At 40.0% G+C, this 13153-nt stretch overlaps 2 protein-coding genes across 18 annotated transcripts in view; both read right to left on the bottom strand.

Annotated features, from left to right (window-relative positions):
• The window catches only part of PPFIBP1 (PPFIA binding protein 1), a 656824-nt gene that overhangs the window by 202438 nt on the left and 441233 nt on the right, over positions 1–13153 (bottom strand). The window lies entirely within an intron of this gene.
• Positions 1–13153, bottom strand: part of LOC121332085 (inositol 1,4,5-triphosphate receptor associated 2-like) — a 38799-nt gene that overhangs the window by 16737 nt on the left and 8909 nt on the right. Inside the window, exons 10-19 of the mRNA XM_041397166.1 lie at positions 10312–10389; positions 9710–9766; positions 7874–7933; positions 7729–7793; positions 7542–7641; positions 5569–5682; positions 5200–5301; positions 2378–2541; positions 824–938; positions 207–369 (exon numbers count right to left, since the gene is read on the bottom strand). Coding sequence (XP_041253100.1) covers positions 207–369; positions 824–938; positions 2378–2541; positions 5200–5301; positions 5569–5682; positions 7542–7641; positions 7729–7793; positions 7874–7933; positions 9710–9766; positions 10312–10389 — 1018 coding nt within the window. The remainder of the gene's footprint in view (positions 1–206; positions 370–823; positions 939–2377; positions 2542–5199; positions 5302–5568; positions 5683–7541; positions 7642–7728; positions 7794–7873; positions 7934–9709; positions 9767–10311; positions 10390–13153) is intronic.

The raw sequence follows: 13153 nt of genomic DNA on the forward strand, positions 1-13153 counted from the left end.
CTCAGCTCAGATGATGGCAGATCTCTTCAAAGAGAAAGGAAAGTGGAAAAAAAGGTGGGGAAAATCCCACAACAACAAGCAAGACTCTGCAGAGCATTTTACTGGATGACCTGCAGATCAGTCCTATTTTCCCTTGATGTAACTAACCCCTGAAGTACTTGCCCATGCAAAAAGTGAATGTTGGCACATTGCCAGAAGCTACTCACTTTTGTGGTCTTCCACCTTCTCCTGAAGCAACTGGCAAGTGCTTGCTAAAGCTGCATTTACATCCCTGAGCTTCTGCTGCTCAGAAATGGCTTCCTCCAACTTGCTTTTCAAGGATGCTGCTTCTTCACGAGCGGAGTGAAATGCTTCAACTTGATCCTCTGCCTAAGCAGAAACAATATTTAGGGAAAAAAGAAAGGAATAAAATACATATAGATATAAAATAAACCAGCCTGGCTAGCACAAGAAGGCTCTACGGTTCATGTAAATGAAACCAAACTGCATCTGTTCTTTCTCAGGAAGTGATAAAGCTCCCTCTGAACTTCTGCATTTTTACATTGGGGTGGACTGTGTATGGAAGCTATTTTTGGGTGCCTTTTTTTTTCCCCTTATTTTCTCTTTTTTTTTTAAGCCACCATAAATATGCAATGCTGCCTCTTTCATCAGCAAACTGTTGTCACCACCCCCTCAAATTTTACTTCCTCTGCTGGTTCCACTTTTGCAAGGAGGCACACCATTTGGAACATGCGATTCCCTTCACCGAGGGCAGCCGCGCCTCAGCCACAGCCGTTTAGCATCTCCTGGTTCCCCACATAGAGGGAACTGGGCTGCCCCTTACGTGCTTGCTGGCATCCTCCAGCTGCTTGGTGGCTTTTTGCAGCTCTAAACACAGGGCTTCTGCCCGACCAGCAGTTTCTTCTTGTAGCTGTTTGACAGTTTCTATCTTGTGCTGGCTGTGGAGCAAGAGAGAGCACAAACCACAACCCATTAATGACATTTCAGAGCAGGCTGGTCTGGGCTGACACACTCTGGCTGCTGGGACATGCACCAAGTCAGCTGTTACACACTGCAGCTCTGCAGCTCCCCAGGATCCAGCACCAGGGAATCAGACACTTTTTTTTTTTTTTTTTTTTTACAGCAGGAAGGGGATGAAGGCTTTCTGTAACATTTCTGGGTACCACAGGGGAATCACCAGAGAACTGTCAAGAAGCAAGAGCTCAGTGGGGCAAGCTTTTGCACTCTGGACAACAGAATGTGTTTTCTCAGGGTTTGGGAAAAATAGTGGTTGGATACAGAAGCAGTCATTCTAGAGAAAGATATCCAGGAGCTATTACTGCTTCATTGGATTGATTTCTTCATGTTTGAGAGGGAATTTCATTTGACAGCAAGCAGATGTCATCAGAACTGGTGCTAAAGAGGATGGCTTTCAATAAAACCCTTCTTTTCCACTGCAGAAACCATTGCCCATTTCCTCTCTAACTCACCTCAGGCTTTTTTTGTTGTTGTTATTGCTTTCATCACAAGCAATTTTGATACAGAGACAGCTTAAAGAAATCAAGCCATCAGTATTTTTATCAGCTCTTTTCCAGGTGGAGGGAGAGCATGTAATAGGTGGTTCAGTGGAAGGTAAGTCCAGCAAAAGTATGGTACAACTGCTCTGCATCAGCTCTCAAGACTGCCAAGTCCTAGGAACATCCCAAACACAGGGATGGGGCTTGGGGAGCCACCTGGGGTAGTAGAAGGTGTCCCTGCTATGGCAGGGGCTTGGAACTGGATCATCTTTACGGTTCTTTCCAGCCCAGGCCATTTTATCATCCTATTTCTAGGTTCACAACTCATAGAAGGAACCAAATGCCAAAAAAGTTACGTTTTCATATTTAATGACAACTCACTGAATCTACACCCTTGGGAAATTGAGGTATTGTCTTCCCTGAGCCTAGCAACTGTATCCCAAAGAAAAATACCTGCAGACAGATATTTAACACCTCGCCTGCTTCACACAAACCGAGGAGGTTTTTTTAAGGGCTGTACCTGCTCAATAGGCAGTGTCCTCATGCTTTAACTTCTCAGTCTGTGGTCTCCCTGGTGTTTTCAAGACACCTTCAAGGCTGTACATCAGCTCACACACAAACCTTAACTCCCACACAGTGTAAACCTTGTGCTAAAACCAGATCCATTCTCCAAAACAGAAGATAGTTTCCTCTGTGTAAAAAATCCTTGAGATTTCAGTAGACTTTGTTCCACTAAAAAACCCACCCCAATATTAGATACTAAATTGCCAAGCAACCAGGAAAAAAAAACCCAAAACCAAATCAAACCAAAAAAAAACCACCAAACCAAAACCCTACCTCCCCCACAAAAAAAAAAAGACACACATGCTTTGAAGGGCTACCTAGCAGAGAGGTCTTTCCTTAAGTGAAGTTGTTCTGTCTTGGTTCTCCTCAGGTTGCCTGCCACTCGAATAAAATCCTTTTCTATGGACTCATTGCATTTTTCCAAAAGCTGCAGTTTCTGGATCCAAAGATGTCTTTTTTCTCCTAGTTCTTTCTTGAGGGCCTGTGGAATTTTGAAGTTGCTGTGCGGTTACCATGTGGTGAGAGAAGGAGCAGAGCCAGAAAATGAGCCAGAGCCCTAATTTACGTGGTGAGAATTGAGTTCCCTGCTCCACCAATTAATACCATCACTTACATCCCACGCTATCAGAGTAAAGCTAAAACTCCATCAGCAAGGCGCCCAGATACAGCAACAAAAACCATAGCTCATAAGAGGAAGTTTCAATAAAGATCATCTTGCAGGAAGCTCTAAAATTGATAATTTAGGCTTCTGCAGCCCTTTCCTCAAAGTAGAGTCTGCTGGTACCGAATTGAGTTTGTATTACAGCAAAATTTATGAAATAAACAAGAACCAATAAAACCTGTTTGCCATACATGCTTAGCAGATGATCTGTGTCAGGGATGACCCCCACCATGAAGGCTTCTAGATTTACCTCTGGTTTGTAGGAGGGAAAAGGGTGAAAATTAAATTTTAGGTAAGACTGAACTCTCTATTTCTCTGAAAAGAGAGTCGCAGTATAAAGTCCTGAGAAGAAGAATCCAGCATTCTCTCTCTGACCTTTCCCAACTGAACATATGAAAGAGTGTCCTCAGCTTTTAAAGAATGCTTAATGAGAGTCAAACAGAGGTCAGGAAAGAATGAAGTTTATACTCCTGGGATTTTGCAGCAATTCCAAGGTGAAAACATCAATCTTACAAATACAGGCCATGTTATCTGCTTGCAATTTGGAGTCTGATGCTCATGAGCTTCAAATAAAAAAAAATATAGCACATCAAGTATCATGCTTTAAAAAAGGCAAAAAAAAAAAAAAAAAAAAAAAAAAAAAAGGAGTTTTAGCTGATATGTCTCCTAGGATAACATGGGATGTGACCATGTGCAACTGCCCACATCCTGTGAGTCTGCTCCTCAGCCAAAGCAGGCAGCACTCACTCATAGAAATTCCATTATTTCGACACTTAAGTGACATAGGCCTATCAGGGCACATGTACCAGTCTTATCTCCCAGCAGAAGGGTGAAAAAGATTTTGCTGTCACTATATATACTTCGATACGTGCATATGTGCACACTTCAAGTTGGCTGCTTTATGTCTAATATCCTTTAAAATGTTTTTGAGAACACTAAACCCCCAGAAAAACATGTCCACAATAAATTTCAAAGGAAATTGTGGGCAAGGCTTCTAGTGACAACTTTCTTAACCAACTACTTAAATCTTGGACCATGGATTTTTCTCTGAGGCTGGAAGAAGCTACTTTGAATCTCTCTCCCTTTTTTTGATCTACTGATGTTCAGCTGCCTGCACGAAATTTCACACATGCCTGGCTTGTTCTGTCTAGGTGGAGATAATTTTTGACATGAAGTCACTTCTCATCCCCCATGGGACCCTAAAGGATGGGACCTTCTATTTATAAAGGATTTGGTTCTTTCTTGATCCTCTGTTAACTCAGCTTCCAAATACAATCACTCTTTAGGAGCCAGAATAGGATTCATTTGCCATAATCAACTCCAACCCCCACACCAAGTTTTTTAGCTTCACATGTTTAACAGGAATATGATCCCAATGTGAATGTAACTTCACAAGTATTTTTCAGCTCTGACAGCTTTGCAGGAGGAGGTTTCCAGTCAAGATCAAAAAGCTACAGCAATTCACGAGCCAGTAGTTTGCTAGAGTCTACCCAAAGTCATATCTAGGTGAAGAGAGTGAGATGATTGCACCTTCTCTAAGGAGAAGGTTTCAGGATTTATCTGAAGAAAAATTATAAGAAAACCTAGCTCCAGGACTGGATGACTCCCAGTGATTTCTCTGGCCCTGCCCAGGAAGCATTAAGAGACCCAGCTACACCATTCTGTAGCACTACAGGAAAAAAGAAGGGCAGTTTTCTCCCCAAAGAAGCAACAATGTCACGCAGCACATCCCCTGGTGGCACCTGCCGTCACCAAAGGGAGAGGAATTGTGGGGTTTGACATCCATCAGGAAGCTGGAAAACAGCATTAATGTGCAGCTTGGGGCTGTTGGAGCATTCCTAACAACAGATCAGCAGAAAGGAGTAGGTTAGAGGAAAAGCCACATCCAATAAGATGGATGGAAATTTCAGAAATTGTGCTAATACAGAGGAGAGGAGGAAGGAACAAAAGTGTTTAGTTTTGTCCACAGGCACTTGCCACTACATAGGGAAGATATTGTGCTTGCAAGCCTCACCAGCAGTATGAGGAGTAGAAGAAATACATTATGCAAGATTAAGTTGTAAAACAAGGTTTTACTGAATTTTTTCCTGTGGAATATACCCAGTAAAAGCAGAACTCTTTGCCTTTCACAACAAAATAGATCCTATGAAGGTTTTGATTTGGAAATTTGGTTATAAAGCCTCCACTTCTTTTTTACCTGGTTTGTCTTGCCTTTCCTTTAAGGAGAGTTTTAACTAAGGGAGCTCTTGCACAAGACAAGCCAGCAAGAGCACAGCATGTAAGTGAACAGCAATCATCCATTTCTCCTCAAAAAACCTCAGTAAAGATGATATTGTCTCCATGCAGCCATCTTTAACCCACAGATGGACTCTGATCTCCAGTAATAAACACACACAGCATGCAGCAGCAAGATATCCACCTGAAGTTTTTGCACAGCCCCACCATTTCACTAAATGCTTCAGAGAAACAATTACTCACCACAAGTTTTCTTTCCCAAGCCTGTTGCATGTCCTCATCAGGATCTTTTACCCATTCTAATGAAGCCATGACAAGCTCCTCTGCTTCAGAGGCTTCCTTTTGCTGAAAAACAAAATAAACCCCAAAACAACCTCCCCAAACTCCATAATTTTTAGTGCTCCTCCACAACTCTGCCCAGAATTACCCAGTTTATAAATTAGTGTAAGAGTAGGTGCCAAGTGATCTTTTTAAACTACGACCCCCTCCAATCTCAAACTATTCTTATTTTTCCAAAAGGAGCAAACAATCTGATTATCAATGCCTGGAGAATTCCTAATTAAATTGCTGATCAAAGACAGCAACCTTATCCATGTAAGCTTTGCTACTGACCAGGTTTTTCATGATAGTCTTGAATTTTTTTCCTGCATATTCAGACCCCTGAAGCAAAAGCAGCACTTCACGGTCCAGTGTTTCATCCAGGGATGTCTGTTCAGTCTTGATAATCTTCGAAGAGATGGAAGAGCCAGCTAGTTTGTTTTGACATCCTCTTATTACAAACCAGCAGCATGACATTTAGACTTTCCTGAAGTACCCCTGCTCTGTATTTACCAGAAAGTCAGAGCTACCAAAACTTGAGGCTTGGAAAAGCTTTTTCAAAACCATCACATCAATGAGGATTTAAAAAAGAAAGCAAGCCAGCTAAGCTGCTGAGGGATCCAGTGTAAATATCCATGTCAGGGTAGGCAAGAGGAAATTAGTAATTAGTTATCTTTATTCAGAGGAGTCTTCACCAAGTGATGAATAAGCACAGCCTTTCCTTACAGGTGGCTTGGTGGAATCCTGTCTCTCTGCAGCATTTGAAGGGCAAACACAGTGACTCACTGGAGCTCTGGGGAGCTGCAATACAAGATGATACCTTAACTCTTCAAAGCTGCCTAGCTAAGCCTGCCTCTCCTTTTTGGGCCTAAGGGTTTCATCTATTTGTACATTTGTTGTTGCTGTATGTGCAAACGCTTTGCAAATGCGCCTTGTATAAAAATAAGCAGAAATCACTCAGCAACATCTCTCTGCTGTCAGCTGTGCTGCACAGCTTGTATCTGAAAGGAAAACAGCACATAAAGGAGGATGAGACTCCATGGATTGTCTAAGGAAATGGGAACAGAATAGCTCACTTTAAAATCAGAACCAAAGCCATAATTGTAGCAGGATGCTCTGCCTAAAGTGGTGTAAAACAGCTTCAGTAATACCCTACTTGCAAAAATTATCAGTGGTGAATTTATAAGGGGGGGCAATCATGCTGCTGTTGGTGTTGGAGAATGCAAAGACCAGCCTGATTCCTTGATCCCAAAATTAAAAATTCTGAGGATGTGAAGAACAATGTTTCCTGACAAAAACTGGCACCAGTGAGGAAGCGGCAGGAGAAGCTCCTGAGAAAGGACCCGACTCAGCTGGCACAGCTGGCCTGAAAAGATCTGACAGTCAAATCACTTGATATCATAAAAGCCCAGCCCCACTTTTTAAAAGTCAGGGCTTCTGACACACCCCTTCTAGCAGGGTGTGTGTGGAGATGCCTCCCTCAAGTGGGGACACCCCCTCAAAGCTGAACAAAAGATTTGTCCATGATCATCAACATGGGCAAGTAATAACAAACTCTATTTAATTATTAGCTTAGAAATTATTGGTTTAATAGCTAGTGCACTGTACAAGTAGTCATAAGTAAATAATTCTGATTAAAGTATTTTAGTGTAATAATTATCTTCTACTTACATAACTTATTTTATTCATTTAAATATATTTGATTTGCCATGAGAGCTGCTTATCCGATTTCTTAACAGTACATTAGATTAGGACCCAACAACTTTATCAAGATGCTCACTCTAATGCTGAATTTCCTTTCTCACTAGAGTCAACTTCAAAAAAAAAGAAGTCTCTTCTTTCACAACTGAAAAAAAAAATTATTGTTCATGTCTTATGTAGGCAGCACAAGAAGCCGACTGTCAGTTACTTTCTGCAGCATAAAAGCCTTTACATATTGGAAAACTGAGATCTTCTCCCATCCATCTGTTCTTCTGCCATGGTATAGCAGAGGGGAACTGGATGATCTTTAAGGTTCCTTCCAACCCAGGCCGTTCTAGGATACTATTAGCTAATATTTCATATCTACAAGTGTTTTGTTTGCTCTTCTTTGGACTTTCTTCAAGGTGCTTGGAACAATATTGCAATCTTCTCATTCTGTGCTTACATGCTAGGATTAATGGCTTCAAATTCCAGAGTTATCTAATCATATACAGGCAATGAGCTTTGTTCTGCCTCTGCTGATCCAAGACAACTGGGAAGAGATTAATTTAAGGTTTAATCCATACCTCAGAAGACTCTGCAAGCTCCAGTTCACAGTGCAGTGTACTCGCCCCTTCAGGAATATTGCTGTTAAATTTATACAGCAATGAGAAACTCAACCCATTCCTAAAAGAAGCAGGAAAAAAAATAGGTATCAGTCTATTTTGTATTTCTGATCAACTGCCTTTCCTGGGATTTGGCCACGGTACTCACGAGATCAGCTCTTGCTGCATGTGTTGGATGTTCTCCAGCAGTTTATTTTTTTCAGCCCTCAGTGTCTGAAACATCCATGGGGTTTGGTGAGAGGCTGACTTTGCCATGCAGAATCAGAACAGGTCAAACCAAATCCAACCCATACCTCTATGATCGAGGAACACTCCACAATGGTTAACTTGAGTTCCTTGATGTCCTGTTCCTTCTGCAGAGATGAGAAAAGAACAGCAGCAAAAAAATTATATTCCATCCCCCATCACAGCAGTAAAATGTACAGTTTAGCTTGAGCAGCAATCCAATTATGGCATAAAAATAGTTGTGAATTTAAAAGAATACAGCGAGTTACCTTGCATTTTAACTAATAGAAAGCACTCAGATGACCTTTCCTACCTAAACTCTGAAATTAAGGAAACAAACCCTCTTTTCCGGGTGTTGTATTTTCATATATTACTCTCCTGGTTTCAGGTCCAACAGATTAAACTAGACAGAAGCACCTTAGTTTTAACTTAAAATATGACCTATATTATATGCCAGCAGGAGTTTTAATCCCAACTGATCCTTCAAACAAGTTCCAATGTTTCAAGTTTACTTGTTTTTCATTATTAGAGTGTACTCTGTAGATTAAACACAACCTAACAGAAAGGCTGAAAAAGAGTCAGCCCTCATGGTAGGACTGAGGAATTGGTAGATGAATCACCTTTCTTAACAACTAGCAGATAGCTCCAGTCAGGTTATACCATTCCAATAAAAGACACTGCACAGACAGCAGAGAATTTATAAGAAAAAATAGGAAATTAGAGTAGGAGCTCTTGTCCTCTCACACTTTTCTTCCTACTCTCTCTTTAAAAATCATTGAGGTTTTTGAAAGAGATTAAGCACACAGAAAGCTAGGCAGGAAAAGTGAACAAGATTATCCTAATGCCAACAAGTTTCCATGACAGTTTCTTCAAAATTATTCCAACCATTCACATTTATCCACATGTAATCTAGCAGTCTACTTCCAAAATTCCCATTTAGTCAATAGACTAAGAGAATCTTGTTGAAATAAAATACTACAGAGCTCACAAAAGCATTGAATCATTCAAGTCAGAGAAAGTGAAAACTACTTATAAAAAATAAAGAATAAATTTCTGCCCTTAAGTTGCATATGGAAAAACAACCAACCAAACCTATTAAAACACTCAGTACAAAGTCATCAGCTGGATCACACTGAAGTTCAGTTCTCTTTTTTGCTATTTGAATTCAGCTGCAGTGACTTTGCAGGGAGCCCAATAGTAAAATATTTTATCAGGAGATTTGTTGCATGTTCTGCTAAGTAGAAACTCCACTGGCATAGAAAACTCTTTGCATAATTAATGTATCCAGAGAATGCCAGCACAATTGTATGGTCTTCTAACTTTGTTTTCTAGTATAAAATGCATGTTTAAAAACATCTGAAACGTTCACTCCTCAGTAAAGGCTAGATAATTGCAATAAAAGGACAAATATCCTTTTCCATTGGGCTCCAAGTCACAATTTCTAATTTGACACAAACAATTTCAATAAAAGACATGAAGGGAAAGGCCTTCTGTAGCTCCCTGCTGAACAAAGTAGCCTTTAGAAGTTCTGGACATTTGTCTGAAGTTTGCAAGATTGTTTTAATATCTTGTGATTAAAAAAAAAAAAAGGCAAGCAAAATCCTGAAACCGTTAATTATGCTGACTCATAGGCAGGTCCTAAAGTAGAGCTCGCCTACTTTGAAGCCATTTATAGGATCAGGTTCTGCAGCGTGAGAAGAGTAGAAATCAAAGTGCCACCATGAATACTATTGCCTTGCCTTTTTACAAATCATCCCATCAGTACACACCAGAAACCTGGGCCAGTGGAAGCTGTCCCTGCCCATGTCAGGGGATTGGAACAAGGTATCATTAAGGTCCGTTGCAACCCAAATTATTCTGCAATTGTGTGGTTTTCAATTAGTAATGAAGTAAAAGCAACTAACCTGGATTAGACTTGCTTCTTTATTCATCACAGTGCTCTCATAGACATGGGCTTGGATCTGAAGAATGAAAACACCAAACGTAAACCCAGCCGTCATTACAGACGATAACAAAAGTCTGTTACTATTTCTTACTAGGAAGGGAAAAAGAAACATTGATATTCTTTCTTAGAAAAATCAAATTCTTCTTTGAATACCTTGTGTGGTGTTTGTTTCAAAGTACAGATCTTGTACCCAGCAAAGAGTGAAAACATTCTTAACTTTCAGTCACTTTTGTTTCCTCTTATCTGTCCAGGTCAATATTTTCAGCAACCTCTCAAAGCATGACCTTAATGTATTTTCTTGACTAGTAAGGGAAAGGTATCCAAAAAAAGTTGGAGGAAATAGTGAAACTGTGGTTTGTGTCCATCAGCCTAGTTTTTAGCCTCCAGACAGCAACTTCCTTGGTGAAAGCTGTCACTCTCTCCAAACTACTATTTCACTGCAGTCCTTCAACACAGAGAGGTTCAGGACTGTTCGTCTTCCAGCAGCAGAAATTCCCCCTTCACTAGACCCAAGTAAAATCCATGTTGACTTTTTATTCCTCTCAGTTTGGAAATGCTTACTTGAAGCTGTGCTGCATTTTTAGACAGCTCCAAAATCTTCTTTTGCAGCCCGTTGGTGTCCATGCTATTCCTAATAATCTAAACAAGACACAGAGTGTTTAGGCACAGCTGAATGGATTAAAAGCTTCTCCTTGAAGAAACCAGGCAAAAATGACATCTCCACCCCCAAGCTGCTGCCTACTCTCAAGCACTGCCAGCATTTTTGCACATATATTGCATGTGCTTCCCCCACCAAAACCACTTCTGCTCCTTTTCCCACCCAGAGCACCGGTAAAAGAGAAAACCCCTCAAAACATTATTTATAACCACTGCCAGACCTGGAAAGCTAAAGAAAAGTCAGCCCTGCAGCATGAGAATTGTTTTCAGAAAGATGTGGTTTAATAGCTATTTGGACTAAGGAGCTCTGCAGAAAGACTGATTTTCTTTACTGCAGGTTTTTTTGTTTTTTGTTTTTTTTTTAATTCGTGCAGATTTGCCTGTGGAACAACTTAAAACAAATGTTTGAGTTGACCTTAGCCAAGGCAGCCAGCTCAGACACTATATATGTTTGTCTAAGTCAGAACCACAAAAACCTTTCTCAACCTGTCTGGTTAGTGTGCCAGTAAAAGAGTTGCCTTTAGTCAAAAAACAATCCAATGGTAAGCCAGGTGAAATTAACAATGGAAACAATCCCACACTGAATTAAAATGTTTGGGCCAAAAAACTTCCCAAGGCAGCTTCTGAACCCCAAGAATTAGAAATCCTTAGTTCTTTAACAATAGATTTTTGCTTTACCTTCATAGCTGGTGCTTAGCAAAAAGGTGATGCTCCAAAATTTAATGTTACTCCCCATTATTTTGCATATAGAAATTTGAGTTTTTGGTGTAATTTTTCAAACAGTTGGGATGTGCTTCCTGAGGCTGACCTATATCCATGGCAATTGCCTAAAGGATATTGGTTCATTGGTGGAGACAGGGCTTGGCAAGGCATTCCAGCACTCCTTGAAGGTGGCCCTTGTAGCATTGGAATACTCACTGTAATCGCACCCTCAGCTAAAGCAGTCACGAAAAAAACCCAAAAGAGAACAAGATCTATTCCTCATTATGATGAGGACTGTCAGAGTGATTTCATGCCTTGGAAAGCTGCAAGAAGAGTTTCAGCAAGTATGTTTTTACCCCAATTGGCTTCAGCAGTGGCTTTGAAACAATTAGATTGAGTTGGATGTTGGCTGAGCAAACAAACTAATGCCACATCCTCTGCCATTAGTGATATGTTAACCAATGTTGATAGTGTTAGACGCGCTACCCTTCAAAACAGAGCAGCAATTGATTTTCTTTTGCTGACACAAAGGCATGGTTGTGAGGAATTTGAAGGACTGTGTTGTATGAACCTGTCCAATCATTTGGAATCCATTCACAAAAGCATACAAAAACTGAAAGATTTGACAGCCCAAATTAAAAAGGATGGTAAATCCTAGTTGGATGATCTCTTCCAAGAATGGAGCTTTGCACCTTAGCCAAGGCAACTTTACAAAATAGGTCTCTATATATTGGATGTTTTAGTAATGATATTGATAGTGATCCCCTGCATACTTCAGTGTGTGCAACGAATGATGAACAAAACAGTCAAAGAACTTTTTGTCGTGCAAGAGAAAGAACTAAGAAGTAGAAGCACAGAGTATTCAAAATCTCATGGAAATGACAGATGAAGGTATAGAAATGAAAGAGGGCTTTGAGTTAAGACCCTGAAATCAACAAGAGTTTTTTGAACAATGATTCATAACTATTGTCAGACATAATTCATATCTTTTCACTGACTGGGCCTTCACAGCATTAAGTTGCTGTACTGTAACACAGCAATAATTAGTGTCTGCAAGAATAGACCTCAAGCAAATAATAAGCAAAAATGTTATAGTAAGGCTATGAAACGCAAATAATAGATGACACAGTTTTGAGAGTTTCTTTTTAAGTCAACAGAGAGGGGGAATTGTGGGATGCAAGAGAAAGAACTAAGTAGAAGCACAGAGAGTATTCAAAATCTCATGGAAATGACAGATGAAGGTATAGAAATGAAAGAGGGCTTTGAGTTAAGACCCTGAAATCAACAAGAGTTTTTTGAACAATGATTCATAACTATTGTCAGACATAATTCATATCTTTTCACTGACTGGGCCTTCACAGCATTAAGTTGCTGTACTGTAACACAGCAATAATTAGTGTCTGCAAGAATAGACCTCAAGCAAATAATAAGCAAAAATGTTATAGTAAGGCTATGAAACGCAAATAATAGACGACACACTTTTGGATCCATTGTCACAGCCATGCAATGAGACTGATGCTTCTTAAATAAACAGCTCACAACGCTATTCAGATGTGGTCCCATTCCGTTCGTGTCTGTATATAAACGGCCAACGCCAAATGGTGTTTTTGAATGGTGCTGATTTTCTTTACTATCTTTGATTTAACCTGTTTCTCCATTTCCCCCTGAAAAGTCTGAAATACAGTCTGTAAGCAAGCATTAAAAACTTTAATCACCTGACAAAAACTGGTTTATAAAATAGTTTCTCTGATGCAGTAAAAAAAAAAAAAAAAAATCCCAAAAAAAACAGAGAAAGAATGAACAGCTCTTTGAATAAAAAACAAACTTGGGGGTTCTCTGCTTATGGAGCTGCATTCCCTAAAAAATTTCTGTAGGTCCTTGGCCAGTGTAAATGGATCCATCTGTGAGTGGAGATCCCACCCACTGCATTGTTTTTTAATTATTATTTTTGTTACTTATTTTTGGTGTTACAGCTTTTACAAGATTACTCCTTTGGATCTTAAGGGAGGAAAACAGAAGTGAATATGAAATGATAAAGTGTTGG

Source organism: Onychostruthus taczanowskii, unplaced genomic scaffold (assembly GCF_017590055.1).
Source record: "Onychostruthus taczanowskii isolate IOZ18803 unplaced genomic scaffold, ASM1759005v1 scaffold136, whole genome shotgun sequence".
Taxonomy (NCBI): Eukaryota; Metazoa; Chordata; class Aves; order Passeriformes; family Passeridae; genus Onychostruthus; species Onychostruthus taczanowskii.